Source organism: Cibotium barometz, chromosome 43 (genome assembly GCF_041138505.1).
Source record: "Cibotium barometz isolate CiBa-2024 chromosome 43, ASM4113850v1, whole genome shotgun sequence".
Classification (NCBI taxonomy): domain Eukaryota; kingdom Viridiplantae; phylum Streptophyta; class Polypodiopsida; order Cyatheales; family Cibotiaceae; genus Cibotium; species Cibotium barometz.
The window spans coordinates 4367679-4392688 of record NC_141088.1 but is presented as its reverse complement, the minus strand read 5'-3'; the positions used below and the strand labels follow the sequence as shown (position 1 = coordinate 4392688).

Genomic DNA, 25010 nt, shown 5'->3' with positions numbered 1-25010 from the left:
CACCCAACCCATGTCTTTTCCTGCTAGGGTTGGCATGCAATCATCACCGACTCCACCCCCTTTGGGTCCTACATATGGTACCCATCACAGGTGTCTTTCAGCACTATGCCCTCGGTCACTCCAGCATTTTGAGGTATCAGGTGGTTTACCAACCCATCTTTGGCACTAATGCTTTTCCTAATTGCGTGCCCTCTCAAAAATTTGTGCCTCAGCCAGGTATTCCACCTATGCCGAGTGCCCAACCTTGTATTCCATCTTATGGAGCACCCTCGCCAGGTCCTACACCTATGCTTGGTCCTAGTGGATTTTTTGGTTTGCCTCCTCAACCCTTACACTCTGGTATGGGTACCAGCCATCTTGGACTCCCCCACCATCTTCCTTTCATGTTTCTATGTCCAGAAATGCTTTCAAAGAAAAGACTCATTTTAACGGGTCTAATTATACCACCGGAGCTAATCTTATGGAATAGGTTTTTACTTCCCAAGGTTCCTGGAACCTAGTAAAGGGATTTGAACCAAAACCCCACCCCTCCGTAGCACCTCTTGAAGTCATCAACCATTGGGAAGCTAGAAATGATACTGCCATAGTGGAGCTCATGCAAGGCCTTCTGGTTTCATTCTCAACTCGAACAGTTCCCCTATGTCTCTAACAAATGGACACACCTTGCAGAGAGATATGCCACACATGACACATTGATCTCGAGCATCAAATTCAAATTTTCTCTATCAAAGAAGGGGATGACCTGACCGTCAAGGTTGCTGAATACCAGTGCCTTAACGCCGAGTATGCCACCACTGGCTCTGCCAAGTCACAGGAAGACCAGGTTATCACTTTACTAAACAAGTTGCCGCCTAGTTTCTTTACTTTTGTCACACAGACCATTAGTTTAGAACCTATGCCTAACCTATATGAGTGAGAGTGCTAACTCTTGCGCATCGCTCGGTTGCATGACCAATTTCATCCCAAGAAGTCATCCTCTTCCTCCTCTACTTAAGAGGGGGCCCTCGTGTCCAATACCACCTCTACTCAAAAAGGACAGCAAGGGAAGGGAAACAGCAACTCAGGTAATCAAGGCAAACCTCCAGGTAACAATACTGATCCCAAAAACCCTGCCTCAACACCCATTCCCCACTGGTAAAATATTCCCAAAAAGAATAGATTATGTACTCATTGCCAAACGCCTGGACATATTAATGATGAGTGTGTTTTTAAAGCCAAGGAAAATAGAGGCAACACGTCCAACACCACTAACTCGAATCGCCAAAACAACCAAGGTGGTAACAATGCCCCAAATTGGAGATCAAGAGGAGGTAATAATCCAACACCTACTCTGCAGGGCTCCGCGCCAAGGACCCAGCAACCAGGCAATGGTACGACTTGGCCGAGATCCTCTCAGTGGCGATCCACTAGTCAAGTTGCTCAAGGCCACCCCTCCCAATCAGTTTCTTTCACCACCCCGTTAAGAGATGGCTGATTGGCCTTCCCTTACACCTCATCCCAGCCCCTCCGCCAATGTTGCTCATGTCACATTTAAGGTTGACTCTGGCCACTCCTCAAGAAGGAAGAAGAAACAAAGGCCTAGACAAGGCCATCCGCATGTGAATTTTGAAAGCCTATGCCTTTATTCAAATCTGTCAGTTACCTAACAATCCTCCTGTGCCTATCATTGAGGCCCACCCAACTCTTCCCTGTGGTCATCCGATCACTTGGGTAGTTGAGAGTGGAGCTACACACCATGTGGCATGCAATGCTGACATTTTCATCTCTCAGCATCCCGCTAAGGGTGAAGTTCGATGTGGCAACAACACAATGATGCCCATCAAATCTGTTGGCACCGTCTTATTTGACACCAACACAGGCCCCAACCAAGCTACCTTGGACAATGTCTATCTTGTCCCTAATTTAGGCCTCAACTTACTTTCTGTATCCCAGCTGACCTAACTCGATCGTGGAGTTTACTTCAACAAACGAGTTGTCGAGGTAATTGATGAGACTACCGGTCTTGTTGTTGCCAAAGCTCAAATAAAAAAGTAGACATCCGGTACAAGCCATCATTCTGAGCCATCTTCCAATGGTTCGGAGTTTCATCAGGTTTGTGCCTATGTGACCCGAGCTCCATCCGATATTGAACGACTATGGCACTTTCGCTATGGTCACCTACCCTATGACACACTCTATGAGTTATCTCGAGACCAGTTAGTTGAAGGCATACCCAGCCTCAAACTGACAAAGGATGTCTGCCAACCATGTCAAATGGGTAAGCACTATCGCTCACCATTCCCACAACATGCTACTCATCGTGCTCAGGGAATCCTCAAGTCATGTGGGTATATTTCCTAAAGCATAAATCCGGCGCCTTCCAATACTTTTCCACGTGGGTTCGGTTAGTCACTAATCAAATGGACGTCTCAATTGTCATTGCTCGCAGTGACAATGGTGGTGAGTTTATTGAGTTCTTACAAGACCAGGGCATTCAACGCCAACTCACCTCCACGAACTCTCCCTCACAAAATAGAGTGGTCCGAACTGTGATGGATATGGCACGCTCCATCCTTTTTGCAACTGAGCTGCCTGAGCGCATCGCTCAACACTACGGTGTACCTTCTGAACCGTTGCCCCTCGATCGATGTTCCCCAAAAGACTCCGTTTGAGGCATTATATGGCAAAAAAACCAACCGTTTCCCATTTCCGTGTCTTTGGGTATCGTGCGTACACTCACACTCCAAATGACACAAGGGACAAGCTTGAGCCAAGGAGTGAGTTGCTCATTTTTGTGGGCTACTCTTCTGAATCCAAGGCTTACAAAGTTTTTGATCCAAGATCAAACAAAGTCTTCGTTCGTCGAGACATTGTCTTTGATGAGCGCGATTTACTTCGCCTTCCGCTGCCCATTCCAACCGAACAAGAATCTCACACTGTGCCACATGAACCCCATCAGTCACCTACAACTTCGCCTCTTGAGGAGGCTTCCTCCTCCCGACAGCCACCCAAGGACCCTTTACCTCGTTGGTACCAACAGACCATGCGTGATTCTGGCATGCTTCCCCATGATACCCCTTTGGATGGTCCTCGTCGGCCCACCAGGTTCGTTTATCTTTCTCAACTGCACACCGCAAGTAATCAATCATGTAAAGCATATGACGCTAGCCAGAGGTATATGGCAGCATTTGGCCTCTCTTTACAACAGGGTATCGCCCATGAAGAGGATTTCCTTGGTAGTACAGATGCGGGTTATGAGCCCTGCAAAGTCGGCGACGATGCGGGAGCATATTAACAAGCTGCAGGCTCTTCAGCAGGAAGTTCTTTAGGCTGGGAAGGAGATATCGTCAGAGGACATGGCCATAACGTTGCTGTCGCACTTGCCCTCTCAGTACTCAGCATTTTACTCGTCTTTGATTACCAGTGGCAAGCTCAGCACCATCACGTGGGAGGAGCTTGTGCCCATGGTCCTGGACCAGAAGAACGATTCACAAACCCTCCTCAGGGTGGAGGTTCGGAGGCCTTAACTGGCCAACGGTCGAAAGGCCGTAACACGGGCAAAGGTAAGGCTTCGTCGGAGAAGTCTTCTGAGAAGAAGTCCGTTACTGACCGCGAGAAACTAAAGGCAGAGAGGACCTGTAATGATTGTGGCGAGAAAGGCCACTATTGGAGGCAGTGTCCCAAGCGGAAGACCGAGAAGGGTGAAGATTCCTCAGCAGCAATCATGAAGACTCCGGCTTTTGTGCACCTGGAGGTGGTGGACAGCGATGTTTCATTTTCTTCAGGCAAGGATGAGATAGGAGGATTCTCCGCAGCGGATACTCGAGAGTGGATTCTAGACAGTGGTGCTTCCAGGCACATGACTCCTTCCCGCTCTGGTTTACAGGATCTCTGCAAGCTTTCTAGTCACATTCTTACTGGGGATACATCCACTATCCCAGTTCACAGTGAGGGCAGGATGGAGATAGTTCCCGATGGCAGAGGGGGGAAGCATTCCTCCCAGGTGTTGTATGTTCCGTCACTTGGTTTTCATCTGTTGTCAGTGCATCAGGTTTGCAAGACTGGCGTACCGGTGAAGTTTGATGAGCATTTTGTTGCTCTCCGGGACAAAGCAACAAGCCAAGTGGTTTGGGAAGGCGGAGTGGAGAATGGAGTTTACAAGCTTTCAACACTCTCTCTCCCAGGTCCTCGGGTTTGTGATGAGTGGGAGTCTGGTAATGGCCACTTAAGTGTGGATACACTGCAAGTGCAGGCTTTCCAGGACCAGATGGTGGATAGCATGCCAGTCGATGGCAGCAGTTGGCAGGAACTCTCCAGTACTGATGTTGGTAGTTCTTGTGTTCGTCAGTCAGAGGAAACTGAACAGGTAACTTATGCTCTAATGTCTCGTAGTATTCGGGACAAAGAACCTCCTGTAGATGAGGATGTTCTTTCCACGGGGACCTTTCGGAAAGCCAGGCAGGTGGCAGTTGATTACTTGCAGAAGGAGGACTCCAGGCTTTGTGGTTCCGGATTCAGAGGGGGTGGTTGACAGGTTTCAGAAGGCCTTGCGTGGTCTTCATCAGGTTTCCAGGACTTGTTTTTGCACCGTAACAGGTGTTGATCCTTGTGAGCAGTGTGATGCCTCTTTGACTCAGAAGCAGAATGGTTCATTGATCTGGTTGATGGACACCAGATTGGACGTGAGCTTCCTGATGAGGCAGTTGAGCTCATGGTTGCGGATGACTCTTTGGGAGGCAGGATTGCGTTTCCTATGGTTTCTGTGGCATGCGAAGGATCATGGACTCTTGTACACAGGAGGGGGATTGTTGGATGGAGTCCGACTCCACGGTTGGAGTGACTCAGTTTGGGGAGGAGATCCGGACACGAGGAGATCTACTTCAGGCCCAGGAGCAGTTTTACAAAGCAGTAAGAGGCAGTCATCTTTTGCCTTGTCGAGGACAGAGGCAGAGTACCGGGCTGCTTGTGATGCTGCTTGTGAGGTGGTGAGGATGCAAAGGTTGCATTGCAGGTTTGGGCTTCCATTGGAGGAACCCATGGTCATCCAGAGGCACTTTGTTCATGAACAGATCGTTGCTGATGACATCTTGCTAGAGTTCTGTTCGACGGAGGACAATACGGTGGACCTCTTCACGAAGTCGCTATCTCAGGATTTGCTCAGGCGGCACCCCAGCTCCCTGTGGTTGGTTTCACAGCCAGGAGCGAAGAGGGGGTGTTAGAAGTCATCTCCTGTCTATTTTTATACACCAGGGCCTTTGTTGTGGGTGTGCCCGCCTTTATGAGGTGTTTTCTCATTTTTCCCCACTCTTCGTATTTATCCCCATTTTTTTCCTATTTTTCTGTGGCATGGGAGGCAGTCTAGTAGTGGCAGGAGGACCTTGAACCTAGCCGACTGCATCTGTGGAGATTCTGGAAGTGGCCGACTGCACTGCATGAGTCGTGGGACTTCTCTGATGCTGGCCGACCCACTTTGCTGCTGGCCGACTGTGACTTTTCAGTCGTGGAGGTTTCTTGTGTCCAGTCGGCTGCCCTTCAGCAAGCCGACTGGGCAGCCGACTGCTGATGGGGGGCCATATAAATAGGCCCCCAGCCCCTTGTCATTTTTTGTATCATACTCGGGATCTTCTTGTGTATATAGAGCAGAGTTACACGCCTCTATCTCTCTCTCTCTTGTGCTGTGATTTTCTGCACTGCGTTTTGCTCTTGTGTTCCCAGATCTGGTCATCATCTCCGCTGCGTATTCTGACATGGTGATTTTAGACACCCTTCGGAAGTCAGGTGTCACGGAGTTACCCTCTGAGTGGACCACAGAGGACGGCCCTCGAAGATCACACAGGGTCCGAGATAAAAGCAACACAGCGGAGCTTCTTCAGGTAAACTATGCTCTGATGTCTCGTATTATGCGGGACAAGGAGCCCACTTCCGTCAAGGAAGCCCTTTCCCAGGATACTTGGAGGAAAGCCATGCAGGTGGAACTTGATGCCATCGAGAAGAACAACACATGGGAGTTGGTACTACCGAGGCCGTCGAAACGGTCAGTCATTGGTGTCAAATGGGTCTTTAAGACCAAATATGCGTCTGATGGGTCGGTGGACAAACACAAAGCCAGACTTGTGGCTAAAGGTTATGCTCAGCTGCCAGGCATCGACTACGAGGATACCTTTGCACCGACAACACGGATGTCCACGATTCGGACCGTTCTCGCCCTTGCTTCTTCTCAGAGGTGGCCCGTGTATCAAATGGATGTAAAATATGCGTTCCTTAATGGTGACCTGCAGGAGGAGGTGTATGCTGAGCAGCCTCCAAGCTTTGTTGCAGCAGGATCAGAAGGGATGGTTTACAAGTTACGTAAGGCCTTGTATGCTCTTAAGCAGGCTCCCAGGGCTTGGAATCAGAAGATTGATTCCTTCTTTGTTCGGACTCGATTTCAGAGATCGGTTGCAGATCCTAACCTGTATCTCTTTCGGGAACGCGGCATGGTCACAATTATCATCCTTTATGTGGATGATCTCATTCTCACCGGCGGTCATGTGGAGCACATTGGAGTGACGAAGGCTGCCTTGTCAAAGGAGTTTGAGATGACTGACTTAGGCTTACTCCACTTCTTTTTGGGATTGGAGATCTGGCAGACTCAGAGGGGGTTTTTCGTCTCTCAACAGCTGTATGTTCATGAGTTGCTTGAGGCCTTTGGGATGGAGAACTGCAAGCCTATTACTTCGTCGATGGACCCGAACACAAAGTTAACCGTTACTGATCCTTGTGAGCCAGTTGATGCCTCGCAGTACCGAAAGTTGGTTGGTTCATTGCTCTCGTTGTTGCTGAACACCAGATTGGACTTGAGCTTCTCCGTGGGGCTGTTGAGCTCTTTTATGCAGACGCCATTGAAGCCTCATTGGGACGCAAGATTGCGGATCTTGCGGTATCTGCAGAGTACGAAGGATCAAGGACTCTTTTACACAGGAGGGGATGGAGTCAGACTTCAAGGTTGGAGTGACTCAGATTGGGGAGGAGATCCAAACACGAGGAGATCTACTTCAGGATACAGTTTTACCCTCAGCTCAGAAGCAGTTTCTTGGAGCAGCAAGAGGCAGCCAACTATTGCCCTCTCTTCGACAGAGGCAGAGTACCGGGCTGCTTGTGGTGCTGCTTGTGAGGTTGTATGGCTGCGGAGGCTGCTAGGCGAGATTGGGTTTCGACAGAAGGAGCCCACTGTCATCCAGTGCGATAACCAGAGTTGTATAGCTATTGCTCAGAACCCGGTCTTTCATGCCCGGACCAAGCACATAGAGATACAGTATCACTTTGTACGTGAGAAGATCTTGGCTGGTGGCATCTTGCTACTTTATTGTTCGACGGAGGACAATGCGACGGACCTCTTCACGAAGTCTCTACCTCAGGCTACGCTCAGGCGACACTCCAGCTCCCTTGGGTTGATTTCACAGCCAGGAGCTGAGAGGGGGTGTTAGAAGTCATCTCCTGTCTATTTTTATACACCAGGGCCTCTGTTGTGGGTGTGCCCGCCCTGTATAGGTGTTTTATCATTTTTCCTCACTCCCCGTATTTTTTTTCCCATTTTTCCATGGTGTGGATGGATGCCAGATGATTGGCAGGAGCCCATGATGGCTGGCCGACTGCCTATTCTGCAGTTGTGGAGGTGCTGATGCTGGCCGACCTGTTTTACAGAGTCGTGGAGATATTCTATGCTGGCCGACTTGTTTTACTCAGTCGTGGAGACATCCGCTGCTGGCCGACTGCTTTATGCAGTCGTGGAGAGCCTCATGCGCTGGCCGACTGTATCCATGGGGCATATAAATAGGCCCCATGCTCCTCACCATTGTATCATTCAGTTTTGTGCGGGATCTTGTGTATAGAGAAGAGTTTACACGCCTATTTCTCTGTGTCTCTTGTGCTGTCTATTTTCTGCACTCTACTTGCTCTTGTGAACCCAAGTTTGGTTATCATTTCCGCTGCATATTTTGACAAGTTTTTCGCCAAAATGAAGGCATTGACTTCGACGAAACCTTTGCCCCTACCGCTCGAATGACGACAATCTGTCTCTTACTCAATCTGGCCGCACACCACACATAGCCAGTCTATCACATGGATGTCTAGTAAGAACCATCAGTAAGTGGGTAAGGCAAAGGCATATTGTGAACCAAGAGGATAGGTCGCGAGTTGGGAAGGCTTGAATAGACCACCAAGTATAGGTAGGACGATCAACTAGAACTGAGAATAGTAGGACAATGTGTGTTTTACCCGTATCTATTACATTGTGTATCATACACGCACCCAAAGAGAATATTGGGATGAGCACACCCTGATTAAATTTGTTGTAGCCAAGCATGCGCCCGTCAGAAGAAGGCTTACCCGAGGGTAGCCAATAACAAGCCCATGCACATGAACTGGGCTAAGAAAAACAGCATGTTCAAGGCAAAGGAACACACACGCTAGAGAGTGGCCACCGGTTGGTTGAAAGCATAACACACAGCACACAGAGGGTCAAGTTAAACATTTACATGTAATGTTTTGTACAACTTCAACAATCTTGCAAAAAGGGACTCCTTCAATGTGACGATTCACCTTGGGAGAGGGTAAAATGCCCCTCTGATTTTTTATGGCCACCATGTGGATCGTTTTTGCTTCTTATTTTACTATGTGGGCTACCTCGTACACTAAGGTGTAAAAGCCTTGCCTTATGTCATAAGGCTAACGGCCTTAATGTTTTTAAACATTTAAATGAAATGTTTTGTATAACTTCTACAGTCTTGCAAAAAGGTGTTGACACCTTCAATGTGACGATTCACCTTGGGAGAGGGTAAAATGCCCCGATCGATGCGGAGAGCCCTAGAAGGAACCCATGTTGCTTGGTAAACTAGAAGCTTCCCATCCTTTTTTTGTGAAGAAGGCTTACTGCATATTTGGGGAAAATCACAAATCATGCAAAATTCAGTTAACGGTGGGGGCAAAACTGGCAAGGGAATTCTCTCCTTTTCTTCCATACAAACCCTGTTAAATCTGATTTTAGTGTTAGGATTGGCTGATTTTTAGGGTTAGGGTTTTTGTGGACATACTACAAGTTGGAGCTTGTTTGCTCTGATACCATTGTTAAGCTTTTAGCTTAATTAAACATAATTAAATATCTTATTACTTAAATGCTTGAGTAAACACGAGGCAAAGAGCAAAAAGCTGTGTTGTTTGCATTGAGATACAAGACCTTAAATAGGACTTGAAACAAATGAAGAGGCACATCCCTGACGAAAGGGTGTGACTCTTGACTCTTGAGTGAATAGTTGTCTTTTGAATGAGACATGTGTGACCCATGTGACAAGGTATAACCCTTCACTCGTGCCTTATAGTTATTGAGGGATTAATGAGAGATTAGGAGAGTTAGTCACAATCATGACATTATTTTCCCTAGGCCAAGATTAATGTGAAGCATTCTAAGCAGCATACTCTTCCCAACTTGCTAGCCAACACTTTCCAATGCTGTTGTCTACAGCATTGGAAAGGGTTGGCTGGCAAGTTGGAATGCAAGCACATCTACTTGGTTGGCAACAGGTTTTCTTGGACAAAGCCGTGAGAACAGGGGTTGAGACATTGCCAAAGCCAAGTTTTGACGACTAAGATTTAAAATCAAAACTTTTTGCATGAAGTGATGGGATGGGCCAGCCTTCCTCAGGCCTCTCATGCCCTTGCCACCACCCCTTTCAAAGGTAGGCTGTCATATCCTAGAGCTAGAAATCCTTTATTCAGCCCCAATTCACACAATCAAATTTGGTTAAGAGTAGCACATTCTGAGATTATCTAGAAGCTTCTGGAATCTACCCATCTCCAAATCTAGATACAAACAAGACTGTTCATAAAGACGTGTCTTATTCTGATTTGATCTCTTTGGAGATCTTTAATCCAAGCTGACACCTTGGTCCATGTGCTCATGTGTCCTACTCACATACATGTGGAATAAACTAATTCACTGCATCCAACAATGCTTGCTGTTGTCTCCAGCACATACCCCAAGTTGGAGTGTGTTAATGATCACTTTGAGCCTTCTGTTTCACACACAACATCTTCAAAGACACGTTTCAAGCAAAAGAAGAAAGTTTTAAGATGCTTACCATCCCCAGCTGCATCAATATCCTCTTTCTTGACTCCTTCCGGAGGTTTGAACTCTCTGATGACCTGACAAGACCATGATTGTCACATGCAGAAGAACTGCCTGTATTAAGAACTGTGCAAAACGCAAAGATGAACAGAGAGGAGAGAGAGATGTTGTAAGAGTATTTTCTGTATATATGTATCACTAGGTACATAGAACCTAGCCAACATGGCCTTCAAAAGGAAAACATAGCTAAAATAGAGGGTTAAGTAAGTCCACATCTGTGCATGAGACAATGATAGAAGATTAATACAATGGAAAAACCATGATGCTTTATTAGAAGTTTTGGAAAGACACAATCTCATAGGCATTGGTCCAGAGAGGGGTCACAAGGTAATGCCAGATGCAACAGCGTAGACAAAGAGATCAGCTAGCACAAAGTTCCCACAGGTATGGGGGTCTACACCTCGTTCTTCCCTGATACTGCACAGACAAACCCATAATGGTCACCCCTCTTGATTGGCCAAGAATCAACATGTCACCTTGTGCCATTCTATGTGTGGTTCCCAACAATACTACCCAAGCATGATTTGATCAACCCCTTTCTAGGCTCACTGCATGGAGCTACGACCAGGCACTTAACAGAGAGAAACATCTGCTAATATTCTTTAACACTCAGGCACCCATTGGATGGCATAATTGTTTACCTTCTCATAGGCCACCTCGAACATGGCCATGGTACAGACTTGGGTCCTCTTGTAAGACTTTACAAAGGCCTACATCACTTTTTTCAATATTCGTTTGTGATCTGGAAAACCCTTTCTCCCAATGAAGAGAGACTGAGAAGATCTTCTTTGGTCATGTATGACTCACTGCGATGGTGCACCCCTACGTAGAATGTAGAGCAGGTACGCTATGTGCTAAGGGTTTGCACAGATAGAGAGAGGAGTGCAGCCGAACTCAAACACAAGCACACACAAGTAGCCCTAAATCCTACGGTATATTTATGAAAAGGTTACAACTGAACGTTCCCTAAGTACAAGATCTTCAGCCCAAGGGCTGCTGTTAGATCCAGTGCTCAGCCCAATGTTTGCTGTAGATTGATTTCTCCAACATACATATCTGTAGAGAATCGACCCTACCAAAATGCACTCCACACCAAATGAAATGGGGGCTGAATTTCCCAACGCTGTTTATACAGGGGGTTTAATGCTGGCCTGCTTGATTTGCATCACTTCCAGCCCAGGCACTTAGGATGACTGACACAGGCAGCACTTGATTTGGACAAGCTTTTGGATCCCTGCCTAGAATGGCTGCCTGGGAAGCCTTCACACTCGCATGGTCCTTTTGGGATGCCACACCATCTCTGTAATTTGGCACCTAGATGTACTTCAAGGAACCACGGCACATATAAGTTAGATCGAGAGACTTCACTGCACTCAAAAGGCAGTACAGAGGTTTCAAATTTTGAGAAATATCTCATGCGAAGGGGGGCAGTTCAAGAGAGAAGTGAATGGCGACACTTAACATCCCCGCACAATTTCATCTCTGAGACAGTAGCCATATCCACAAGGCAATCAGACGAAACTTCAGGAGGGCTGTGCAAGCCACTACACTAGCAAAGGTCTGCATGTTTTGTTGATCCCATAAGAAGGTCTTCCTGGTGGAAGGCAAAGATGAGCAGCCTCCTAATGTGGCCTATGCTGCTATGGAATTGTAAGCATGTCTATGGGTGTCACATAAGATAGATTGCAATCTCAAACTTCACAGCAATTGAAAAAAGAAACATGAGTTTCACCTTGATATCACCAACAGAGAGAGAATGTCCAGAAATAACAAGTTCTCCAGATTTTTCAAAGCTTAGAATGTCATTTTGAGTCATGCTCTTTACTTCCTTCGCTACTACTCCCATCGCTTTGCCCAATCTTTTACCTAGCAAGCTGTTTGGGGAAAGAAATTTGTTTGCGACTCAAAAAATCAAACAAAACAAGACCTTGATATAAGGTTATCTCGAAATGTATGGGTTGCAATTACCTGTAGTCTGGTTCAGCTCTCAAACTAGCATACTTCAGAGGGTCGCTACACCTAACAAGGGTCCGCACGTTGAGCTCTTCTCTTACATACTGCAGGCACATAACATTGAGAACATAATTAACAAACATAATTAACAAGCCTACTGAACCTCACAGGCCATTAACAACATCGAAAAAATTTGTATGGCAGTACAGCCAGTAAAACTGGCACATTTTAACATGGCAATTAGAGAGAAAGGGAGTAGAAATTCATACCTCCCCAAGCTTGCCCGTAATATCATCGAGAAAATCTTCATCAGGATGGACCACAACCATTTCCCTGATCAACCAGGAAAGTTGAAAAGTTTATTAGTATCAGCAGCACAGGTCGAGCAAAGTACCCGTCAAGAACAGCAGTTTAATGATGGTACAACAAACCTTAGAGGGATTTTAAGAGCCTTGTTATGGCGCTCTCGAATGTTCCTTGCAAGGTCGATAGTCGTCGTCATCCGGGCTACACTTTTCTCAATCCTTTCATCAGTCTGCTTGACCAATTTCAAGGAAAAACAGATAATGAGTCACTTGACAATGTAGAACTAAAGGCCATCCTCCCCTTCCTAGATGACAAATGTGCACATGCAACATAGCCTACCTTCCCTTGGACCTGTGGAAAGCTACAAAAATGGATGCTCTCCTCTGCATTGGGTCCTAGAAGCTTCTGTAAATTCTGGTACAAAACTTCTGTGAAAAAGGGTGTGAACGGAGCCATGGCCTTACAAGTGGTCAAAAGAACCTGCAAATGCACAAGAAGTTATTAACATGAAACTGAAAGCCAAACACTCATCATGCACCCCATTGCAACACCAGGCTAATGATTAATCTGACACGGAAAAAAGAGATAAATGGATGTATTTTTGTGCTAGGGCTACAAAGCATTTTATATCCTACATGGTAGAGAGTTGAGAGTGCAATCCTGCAGTCTTTATCTCCAGTTCGCCCTTTTAATCTTTTGCGGTTGAAGCGGACATAAATGTTTGTCAGATTGTCTACAAACTTAAGAAGAAAAGGTACAACCTGCAAAATGCCAACAAGGAAGTGAGATCTCATCTTGCTATCAAAACATTTGATCAGAGCTGAAGGGTAAGTGCAAATCCGTACTGTGTAGAGTCGATATGCTTCCATCTCTTCTTGCACAAACTGCACAAGACTTTGGGAGGCCGAGTTTATCCATTGATCTAATACATTTGTAGAGCTCAGTAAAAGATTGTAATCCACAGGACTAAAAGCAGCATGGCCTTCAATGGTGAGCCTACTTGCATTCTGAACCAAGAACCTATAGGCATTGTACCAAGGCAGGAAAACATCCTTCACCTACAAGACAAAAAGGGGGGTTCACACAGTCCGCACATCTAAAGGAAAATATCTATTCAACCCAAGCCATAACCTCTTTTGAATGGACTGGAAATACTACCACTGCAAATACGCCCTCCTTCTTGAAACGCAACGACTCTGCCCGAACTACTGGTGAGTTTATCAGATACAAACGTAACGCATCCTGAACACACCCAAGTCATAAAATGTCATTAGAGCTTCCATTCACATATATGAACACAAAAAAATGATTCAAAGCACATGAGCAGTCTGCAGAACCCAAGGCTGGTAGGCAGGGACTCTGAAAAGAAGTAGAAAGCAAGACCATCAAATATCACCAAATGTTAAAGCTTCCGACTCTCACCGCTCCATAGTCATTGACCACATCCATTGGGGGAGGATAGTTTTTCAGCCTTTTACTCATTTTCTTCCCATCTTCAGCAAGCACCATCCCATTGCATATGAGATTCTTGAAGGCTGGCTTATTGAAAAGAGCAGTAGATAGCACCATGAGAGTGTAGAACCTGATAGAATAGAAATAAGGATCTCTATTACCCAACCAATGGAGTTGATTTGCATGCTAAACACAATCATGAAGCAATGTGTTGTGATTAGTAGCAAGATGCTGAGTCAACAAATGCAGGTTTATTAAAGAGGCATGTCATAGGCTGGCAATTATAAAGTTTTTACAAGATTAGGCACATTATGATCATTTCAACAAGGGATAACGAGTTTCTCAAAGGACTTGAGAGGCATGATAGACAAAGGGTGCAGTGTCTATACCACCCACGAGTTTGGTCCAAGCCCTCTGCAACAAAATGCCCTGGAAAGTTGTGTTCAAATAGATCCGTGTTCTCAAAAGGGTAATGAATGTAGGCGTAAGGCATAGACCCACTTTCAAACCAGCAATCAAAGACCTAGCCATACAGAACCATTAATTAAATCTTCCGATATGATATCCAAATTAAAGCAAAGTAAAAGGCTCTGCAATCTGCTTACATCTTCCACCCTTCGTAAGACTCCATACTCCAAACCCCTTCTTGATGGGATGGTGATATGGTCAATCATATGGCGATGTAAATCAGTTGCCTTCATAAAAAATCCCATGTAAGCGTGTCAAAATAAAGAAAAATACAAGAAGATCGATGCTATAGGCTAGCTGCATTTGGCAGAAAAGGGCATACCTTAAAACCAGATAACTCCTCCAACTCCTTGACAGAACCAACCACAATGATCTCTTTGCCATCACTACTTCGCCATATTGGAAGTGGTGTGCCCCAAAAGCGTGTTCGGCTAACCGCCCAATCCCTTGCATTCTCCAGCCAATTGTGAAACCGCTTATCCTGAACATTGCCACCCAACCACATCAAAAATTTTGACCAGTAGCCTGCCTTGAGAACACCCCGTGCATACATGATCACTTCAGTTAAATTACTATCAAAGCAACTGCTCACCTTCACATAGTCTGGAACCCAGTATGTCTGCTTGTTGTTCTCCAAAAGACTCTCTTTGATTTTCTCAACAGCAACAAACCTTCCAAAAAGGAATATTTTTCAAACTCTCAGATCCTTTTAAATTTGGAACTGAGGTTGAAAACATGTTCAAGTTTCAAAGCTCACCAACTAGGGAGTGCTTTGTATATCAAAGGGGTCTCTGAGCGCCAACAGAATGGATACTGATGGTTGATGCTTCCAGCACTGACTAGACGTCCCTTTGACTGTGCACATTTAAGACACTCTTTAAAAACTTCAAATAACCTCGTTATACCACAAAGGATTTTAAGCATACATATACACACTCGCGCGCCCACACACACACACACATCATACCATGCCAAAACATACACACACACACACACACACATCAAATCATGCGAAAACCATACATGATCTACTTTCATGACTTGGAACTTGTAGAGTATGTTGCAGAATGCCTTGACCACTCCATGTGTCTATTGCTCACAAGAAAATGAAGTGCAACCAACCTTGGCAGCAGCAATGATACCCTTGTCTGCTTCCTTCACATGTAACCCTTGGAAATCTGCTACTTTCTCTGTAAAGCGACCGTCAGTATCCACAGGGTCAGGCACCTCTTCACCCTGTTGATTAAACAGACAAAGCATGACCATAAGTTCCCAGTTCTACCCAAGGGGGTCAAGGAGAGAATTTCAGCGGCTTGCTTAGTTTTTTTGTAATCTATACAGTACTCAAAATCTTTTCATCCCATGATGCAAAGTTAGCGACAGACAGCTAAGAAATGAGCAAGCAATTACAAAATACAAACATTTCTTACCGAATCTATGATGCCAGCAAGTAGGCAAACACGGTAGTCATCCTCTCCAAATGCTGGTGCACAATGTACAACCCCTGTGCCACTATCATCTTTGACGTATTCATCTACAACCACCTTGAAAGCTATGCTTGAAAGTTCCGAGAAATACTCAAAAAGAGGTTGATACCTGCAAAGAGATTCTCACAGTGTCAGATTAGGTCAACAAAAACCACATCATCAAATCATAATGACTTCCTGCCATGTCCATACCTCTTGCCACCTAGATCAGCACCACCCATCCGAGCCAAAATAGTGTAACCACTCGTGTCATCCTTTTGTTCTGATGTTTTTTCATTTTTCAAGTTTATGCTTTTGTTACCTGCCTCCTTAATTTTGGCTACATCGCCATTGGGCATGTCTACTTTGCCTTTTCGAATCGGTAGCTGAGATAGACGGGTCTCCGCAACTATGTACACTGCCCCACTTGCCTTGCACTGCGCCTATATGGAACATAAGAATACTACAGTTAGTGTCCCAACATTCACATGCACCTACATCAGCTTCCACGTGCATTGATTTGAATAAGAATATCTACAAGAAGCTTAAGTGTCGCATGCACATGAAAGGGAGAGGGGGAACATTATTTGTACAGCTCATTATACTTCTCACTGTGCACTGCCAGCACAAAGAAACCTGGAAGAGCTGCGGAGGCTCAATGTAGGAAGCTGAAACAGTCGTTGATGGCATTTATAAAGGCCAACAAGATTCCGTTGCTTGGAGCTGCCTTATGTTCAAAGCAGCAAGAGAAGAAGCTTCCAAAAGGCATTTCCCAGATAATCAAAAGAGAAGAACCCAACATGCACAAAAGCAAGACACAGCAAGAGAAGGGGAAGGGAGGATTTCATAGAACTTCCTCTTGGGCACAAAAAAACCTCTGAAGCGTGGTCAAGGTTTCACTGAAGAATACAAAAATAAAATGATATGAAAGCCAGCAAAAACTGGCTTGTTCCTACATATAGATATCTCATGCATACACTAGCTCAAGCGTGGGACACACGTGCACAAATCACCACATAATAAGATTAGCCATATTGCTGTAAAAACACTCAAGTCAGGAAAGCACTGCTGAGAACAGATGCTAAACTAGTAGGCCAGTGTCGACGTCTCGTGTGCTTTGGTTCTATTTTCTATCTACATTTTTGCACTTTCCCATGTGCTACTCTCTTAAAGCATGCTGTCCTGTCCCTCCTCTGCCAGGGCTTTGCTATTAAGACATACAGGATGATTAACATCATTTTTCTATCCCATGCTCTACATCCAACAATGAGTTCATGACCATCTTAGCTATGATATGGGCCTGTTAGCAGTAATCTCCTGTCTGTATATTTACACCAGGGCCTCTGTTGTGGGTGTGCCCGCCCAGATTAGGTGTTTTCTCATTTTTCCCCACTCTCCATATTTTTCCCTATTTTTTCTGCTGTGGGAGGCTGTCCTGTGCATGTTGGCTACCACTGTATGCTGGCCGACTGCAGGACTGTGTGCTCTGACACTGGCCGACTGCTCCTACTTCTCCACAACTCTCCCTGTGTGCTGGCCGACTAGAGATGTAGCAAGTCAGGTGTCTTTATGGCTACTGTCGGCTGCCTTTTGTGCTGGCCGACTGGCTGATGGGGCCATATAAAATGGCCCCATGGCCCCCCACACCTTGTATTCAGTTTTCGAGATTTTCTTGTGTATATATAGCAGAGTTACACGCCTCTCTCTCTCCTTCTCTATTGCTGCTTTTCTGCAGTGCACTTGCTCTTGTGTTTTCAGATTTTGTCTTCATCTCCGCTGCATATTCTAACATGGTATCAGAGCTCTAGGCTCTTGATAAATCTTGGGAACTGTGTGAGCAAGAGGGGGGCTGTTTTGATGCTGATTGGTGGACTGTTTTGGACCGTTTGGGAAGAGGAGAAGCAAGAGGAAGTCAGGCTGATTTGCTGGACAGCCACTTGCAGGCTTAAGTTCTTCATTTTTTTTCCCACCCACCCACCCTTTTCAGTTACACCCCCGCAATGGCAACTTTACTTGAGATGGCTGAGAAGCATGTGAAGATCCCGACTCTCCCCACGTTCCCGGTGGACCATCATTTGGACGGGAACAACTATGGCATATGGAAGGTAATGATGGAATCTGTTTTGGAGTCTTATGACCTTGCTGATGGGATTGTGTCAATGCCAGGGTCCGTTCTTTCATTTTCCTCAACTGCACACCGCGGGTAATCAATCATATCAAGCATATGACGCTGGCCAGAGGTATATAGCAGCATTTGGCTTCTCTATAACAGGGTATCGCCCATGAAGAGGATCTTCTTGGAAGTACATATGCAGGTGATGAATCCTAGTCATCGACAATGCGGAAGCACATGAACAAGTTGCACGCTCTTCAGTAGGAAGTTCTCCAAGCTAGGAAAGAGATATCATCAGAGGATATGGCGAGCACGTTGCTGTCGCATTTGCGCTCTCAGTACTTAGCATTTTACTCTTCTTTGATTACCAGTGGCAGGCTCAGCACCATCACATGGGAGGTGTCACGTGCACACCAGTCAGGTGTACAGTGACATGGCATCATTCTAGCATCATTAGCATCATCAGGTATTTTGCTGGCATTTTATGCAATTTTATAGACATTTTTCAGGCATTTATGGGGCAGCCGACAGCATTTGTGGACATGGCATCTGGCCGACAGCCCTTATGCTGGCCGACCAGCAACATGTTTGCATATATATTCAGGCGCCTCTCCATTCAGCATAGCAAGTCCATCATTCAGCATTCCAAGCTCATCATCCAAGCATTCAGCAGTGTGTTCTCCAACGCATCTCCTCCAGGAAGCATTGGGAGCAGCAGAACCAACCAACGCATCATCCTCAGCATCATAATCAGCAAACGCATCATCCTCAGCATCATCATCAGCAAACGCATTCAGTTCAGCCCATCAGATCTGCAAACGCATCTGCGTTTCATCATCAGGTCAGCATTCAGCATCTGTTCCACAGCCTCCCTTCAGTGTTTCCTTCCCAGGAGACAAGGGAAAGATAGTGGACGGCAGTTCATTCAGTTCATTCAGCATATTCAGCATATAGGCAGCATATTCAGCAGTACAGATCCATTTGGATCTCATTGTAACTGCATTCTTCATATAATATAGCTGCATTGCATTGACACATATCTGTCTATCTCTTGAACATCATTAAGTGCAGTTTAGTCGGACTAAGGTTGTGATTACTACGGTCTTAATCGCTCACATGTCACATTGGTATCAGAGCGTTACAGGGTAACCAGCCTTAGAGCATGTTCAGTTCATCAGTCATTCAGTCAGTCATCATTTTTATCGCTTCCGCACAGTTAAACCCAGTTCTGAAAATTTTGCAAGCCACCCTTAGGGATTTTCCCTTAGGTCTGCATCAGTAACCCATCCATCTGCATTCTTGCACAACATATAGGGTTGCACATGGCTTGCATAGCAGTCATCTTAGCAGTCAGTCTTGCATACATGTTGCCCATGAACTCTCAGGGAAGAATGACATCCATCATCAAAGGAGGACATAAGTTTGGACTTCAACTGGCCGCAGCAGGGGGTTTCTCTTCCACAGAAGACGGAAGTTTGCTCCAACATCGCCTCAGGAGGTTCAGAGCTTCAGGTACGACGGAGATGGTAGGTGAAAGGTTTCCACGGGCAGGTAAGGGGTGACACAGGTATTTGCCATTCAGTTCCCGCAGTACATAGCGTCTTGGCTCAAAGGATTTCACTCCTGCAGACGGCCTCAGTCCCGGCAGCAGAAGACAGAAGGGGGCAGTGGTTCAGAGGAGAAGGATCACAGAGGAGTCGAAGGTTGCCAGGTATCCACCCAGCAACAGTTTAGCAGCGGGGAATGTCACGTGCACACCAGTCAGGTGTACAGTGACATGGCATCATTCTAGCATCATTAGCATCATCAGGTATTTTACTGGCATTTTATGCAATTTTATAGACATTTTTCAGGCATTTATGGGGCAACCGACAGCATTTGTGGACATGGCATCTGGCCGACAGCCCTTATGCTGGCCGACCAGCAGCATGTTTGCATATATATTCAGGCGCCTCTCCATTCAGCATAGCAAGTCCATCATTCAGCATTCCAAGCTCATCATCCAAGCATTCAGCAGTGTGTTCTCCAACGCATCTCCTCCAGGAAGCATTGGGAGCAGCAGAACCAGCCAACGCATCATCCTCAGCATCATAATCAGCAAACGCATCATCCTGAGCATCATCATCAGCAAACGCATTCAGTTCAGCCCATCAGATCTGCAAACGCATCTGCGTTTCATCATCAGGTCAGCATTCAGCATCTGTTCCACAGCCTCCCTTCAATGTTTCCTTCCCAGGAGACAAGGGAAAGATAGTGGACAGCAGTTCATTCAGTTCATTCAGCATATTCAGCATGTAGGCAGCATATTCAGCAGTACAGATCCATTTGGATCTCATTGTAACCGCATTCTTCATATAATATAGCTTCATTGCATTGACACATATCTGTCTATCTCTTGAACATCATTAAGTGCAGTTTAGTCAGACTAAGGTTGTGATTACTACGGTCTTAATCGCTCACATGTCACAGGAGGAGCTTGTGCCCATGGTCTTGGACCAGGAGAAAAGATTCACGAACCCTCCACAGGGCAGAGGTTCGGAAGCCTTAACTAGCCAACGGTCGAAAGGCCGTAACAACAAGGGCAAAGGGAAGGCTTCATCAGAGAAGTCTTCTGAGAAGATGTCCGACTCAAACCGCGAGAAACTCAAGGCAGAGAGGACCTGTAATGATTGTGGCGAGAAAGGCCACTATTGGAGGCAGTGTCCCAAGCGGAGCACCGAGGGTGCCGAATCCTCATCAGCAACCGTGAAGACTCCAACTTTTGTGCACATGGAGGTTATGGACACCGGTGTTTCATTTTCTTCATGCAGGGAGGAGGTTGGAGGACTCTCCGCTACGGATACTCGGGAGTGGACTCTAGACAGTGGTGCTTCCAAGCACATGACTCCTTCCCGTTCAAATTTACAGGATCTCTGCATGTATTCTGGTCACATTCTTACTGGGGATACATCCACTATCCCAATTCACAGTGAGGACAGGATGGAGATAGTTCCCGATGGCAGAGGAGGGAAGCATTCCTCCCATGTGTTGTATGTTCCATCACTTGGTTTTCATCTGTTGTCAGTGCATCAGGTTTGCAAGACTGGTGTACGGGTGGAGTTTGATGAGCATTTTGTTGCTCTCCGGGACAAAGCAACAGGCCAGGTAGTTTTGGAAGGCGGAGTGGAGAATGGAGTTTACAAACTTCCAGCACTCTCTCTCCCAGGTCCTCAATTTTGTGATGAGTGGCAGTCTGGTAATGGCCACTTAAGTGTGGATACGCTACAGGTGCAGGTGCAGGCTTTCCCGAATCAGATGGTGGATTGCTTGCCAGATGATGGCAGCAGTTGGCAGGAACTTTCCAATAAAGATGTTGGTAGTTCTTGTGTTCGTCAATCAGAGGAAACTTTACAGGTAACCTATGCTCTAATGTCTCGTAGTATTCAGGACAAAGAAACTCCTGTAGATGAGGAAGTTCTTTCCACGAGGACCTATTGGAAGGCCAAGCAGGTGGCAGTTGATTACTTGCAAGTGGAGGTGGATGTTGCACATTCTCCAGGCTTTGTGGTTCCGGATTCAGAGGGGGTTGGTTACAAGTTTCCGAAGGCCTTGAGTGGTCTTCAGCAGGTTTCCAAGACTTGGCATCCCACCGTAATAGGTGTTGGTCCTTGTGAGCAATATGATGCCTTCTTGACTCGAAAGCAGAATGGTTCATTGATTTGGTTGATGCATACCAGATTGGACGGGAGCTTCTTGATGAAGCCATGCTATTGAGCTCATGTGCAGAGGACTCTTTGGGAGGTAGGATTGCGTATCTTGTGGTTTCTGCAGCATGCAAAGGATCTTGGACTCTTTTACACAGGAGGGGGATTGATGTATGGAGTCTGACTCCACGATCGGAGTGACTCAGATTGGGGAGGAGAGCCAGATACGAGGACCTTGACATCAGGCTACAATTTTTCCCTTGGCTCAGGAGCAGTTTTATGGTGCAGTAAGAGGCAGCCAACTATTGCCTTATCATCGACAGAGGCAAAGTACCGGGCTGCTTGTGGTGCTGCTTGCAAGGTGGTGAGGTTGCAAAGGTTACTTGGCAGGATTGGGTTTCCACGGTCATCCAAAGGCATTTTGTTCGTGAAAAGATCGTTGCTAATGACATCTTGCTAGAGTTCTGTTCGACGGAAGACAGTGCGGTGGACCTCTTCACGAAGTCTCTATCTCAGGCTTTGCTTCACCGGCACTCCAGCTCACTGGGGTTGGTTCCACATCCAGGAGCTGAGAGGGGGTGTTAGCAGTCATCTCCTGTCTGTATATTTACACCAGGACCTCTGTTGTGGGTGTGCCCGCCCTGATTAGGTGTTTTCTCATTTTTCCCCACTCTCCATATTTTTTCCTATTTTTCTGCTGTGGGAGGTTGTCCTGTGCATGTCGGCTACCTCTTTATGCTGGCCAACTGCAGGACTGTGTGCTTTGACACTCGCCGACTGCTCCTGCTTCTCCACAACTCTCCTTGAGTGCTGGCCGACTGTATGTAGCTGGCCGACTGGAGATATAGCAAGTCCGGTGTCTTTATGGCTGCTGTCAGCTGCCTTTTGTGCTGGCGACTGGCTGATGGGGGCCATGTAAAATGGCCCCATGGCCCCCCACACCTTGTATTCAGTTTTCGGGATTTTCTTGTGTATCTATAGCAGAGTTACATGCCTCTCTCTCTCCTTCTCTATTGCACTTGCTCTTGTGTTTTCAGATTTTGTCTTCATCTCCGCTGCATATTCTGACAGGACCTTGCCTTATCCCTATTCTACCATTCGAGTCAAAGTTGAAGGAGCTTACCTTGATATAAGTGAATTTGGGATTCACACAGAGGGCTAAATTGCTTGGTAAGGTCCAGGGCGTAGTTGTCCAAGCCACCATTGCTGCTCCATCTGCATCCTCCAGCAATGGAAACGCTATCATAACAGAAGGATCAGATACATCCTGTCACAACAGAAAAGCAGCAGCTGTGATCATTGATAGAGACAAGAACAAAGTCAGTCATCCAAGCATAAGTTCGTGTCCTTAATTTCCAAGGATGTTCATACCTTGTAGTTCAATCCCGTCTCAAAGTTTGAAAGGGGGGTGTTACAACCTATGCTGTAAGGCATAACCTGCATAGATCCAAAATTGCCAACAAGAAAACACTTTCAAAACAACATCATAAATGGCCACAAACCCTTCTATCATCTCTACGTGGGAACATTTCCCTAAAGGCAATGCATTCCACTTGCACCATTTCATAAAAGATAGAATAGACCTATTAGTTTCTAGAGCAATGCCATAACAGCACCGGACAAGCAGAAATGCCCTTCAGACGCCCAACAAGAAAACACTTTCAAAACAACATCACAAATGACAACAAACCCTTCTATCATCTCTACATGGGAACTTTTCCCTAAGGGTAATGCATTCACTTGCACCATTTCATAAAAGATAGACTAGACCTATTAGTTTCTAGAGCAATGCCATAACAGCGCCTGACAAGAAGGAATGCCCTTCAGACACAGGACAAACTCGCCTCCCACCTTGTCCATGCCATCCCAGGATACATGCCCAAAGGGCCTTCCCTGCTTCATCTCCATCATGCATAGTTACATAAGCTACCAAATCTATATGTCCAAGCAAGCTGTGCAAAAAAATAGCAGGAGCAAGCATGAACCTGACCAAACTTAGTTGTTACCACTAAATGATATAACATTATACAAAATAAACCTCAGAAATTTACAAAAAAACACTTCGTACATCTTCAATTAGTATCTGAATTATAAGGCGTTTTAGTACAAATACACTCAAATTTCCTGAAAATAAAAACAGTTTTCAAAAAGAATGTCTACATGTGCTTCATAACCTGTCCAATCCCAATTTTTTCTCAGATCTTTTTTAAAAGACATTTAAGAGGAAAAATGTCCAAATGAAAAGTTCTAAAGCTAGTAGATCATTCAGCAATATACATACACGTAGAAGGATTAATGCACCCACAAACCACCTTCACAATTCATCTTTCAAAACAAAAGCATCCACTCACCTGGTACTGCAAAGGTCTTGACATGTTAATGTTGATTGGGCACACATTTACGGCATAAATGGATGTGTGTGTGTGTGTGTGTGTGTGTGTGTGTGTTGGAAAGAAGGGTGGGAGGCAGTCGGGGTGGGGGGGGGGGGGGGTTGAGGGATATCATCCCATGTGGTCCGTTGAAAGTGCAGCCATAAGAATCATATGAATTTCGTACACGTAGGTGCCATCATATGGGTCACTCGTCATCCCCTAGCTTGGATTACATTAAAAGACTCATCATCATCCCTTAAAATATAACTTGGCTCCCACAGGCAGGCACACACGTGTGTGCATGCGCATGTATATGAACACTGCCTACCTGAAATTAAATGATTAAGAACTTCTTATTTAATAGATATGTCCATGAAGAAAAGGAAAACGCCTGTGCCTACCTTAAAACCTCGGTAGATGAGGTCCTTCTCATATAGTTGTTTGAAGACCCACCACACACTTTCCATATACTGGGGATCCAAGGTTTTGTAATCGTTCTCGAAATCGATCCAGCGACCCATACGGGTGACAACCTTCTCCCACTCTTTTCTGTACCGCATGACGATGCTTCTGCACTCCTCATTGTAAGTATCGATGCCCATGTCCAACACATCCTTTCTGCTCTTGATGTCCAGCTTCTGATTGATTTCATACTCGACCGGCAGGCCGTGGCAGTCCCAGCCGAAGCGGCGGGTCACATGGCGGCCGTTGGCGGTTTGAAATCGGGTCACGATGTCCTTGATGGTGCCAGCCAGGATGTGGCCGTAGTGCGGGAGGCCTGTGGCAAAGGGGGGGCCATCGTAGAAGATGTACTCGGGTCTGCCCTCCGAAAGCTTCAGCTGCGTGTGAAAGGCGTCCAGCTCCGCCCACAGGGCCAGGATCCTCTCTTCTTGCTGTGGGAAGTTGAAGTCCTTCCCCTCGCAAACCTCCTCCATCGCCCCTGTTCAAGCTTAGGCTACACTAGATGTAGAGAGGAGGAACAAGAAGCTGCACTGTGTAGCTAGACGTGTAGAAGAGGAAAGAAAGCTCCTGGCCCCTTCTGTCGGAGCTCCTTCC

General features: G+C 46.0%; 1 protein-coding gene across 1 annotated transcript in view; it reads right to left on the bottom strand.

The window, feature by feature from the left end:
• Window positions 1-25010, bottom strand: part of LOC147613439 (tRNA synthetase class I (I, L, M and V) family protein) — a 40129-nt gene extending 15119 nt beyond the window's left edge. Inside the window, exons 1-21 of the mRNA XM_086781376.1 lie at window positions 24356-25010; window positions 22954-23019; window positions 22706-22849; window positions 16000-16229; window positions 15751-15916; window positions 15443-15556; window positions 15078-15175; window positions 14913-14991; window positions 14643-14801; window positions 14458-14547; window positions 14242-14375; window positions 13823-13982; window positions 13559-13642; window positions 13246-13458; window positions 13036-13161; window positions 12740-12880; window positions 12526-12629; window positions 12364-12427; window positions 12110-12198; window positions 11874-12015; window positions 10095-10158 (exon numbers count right to left, since the gene is read on the bottom strand). Coding sequence (XP_086637502.1) covers window positions 10095-10158; window positions 11874-12015; window positions 12110-12198; window positions 12364-12427; window positions 12526-12629; window positions 12740-12880; window positions 13036-13161; window positions 13246-13458; window positions 13559-13642; window positions 13823-13982; window positions 14242-14375; window positions 14458-14547; window positions 14643-14801; window positions 14913-14991; window positions 15078-15175; window positions 15443-15556; window positions 15751-15916; window positions 16000-16229; window positions 22706-22849; window positions 22954-23019; window positions 24356-24889 — 3001 coding nt within the window. The 5' untranslated portion in view covers window positions 24890-25010. The remainder of the gene's footprint in view (window positions 1-10094; window positions 10159-11873; window positions 12016-12109; window positions 12199-12363; window positions 12428-12525; window positions 12630-12739; window positions 12881-13035; window positions 13162-13245; window positions 13459-13558; window positions 13643-13822; window positions 13983-14241; window positions 14376-14457; window positions 14548-14642; window positions 14802-14912; window positions 14992-15077; window positions 15176-15442; window positions 15557-15750; window positions 15917-15999; window positions 16230-22705; window positions 22850-22953; window positions 23020-24355) is intronic.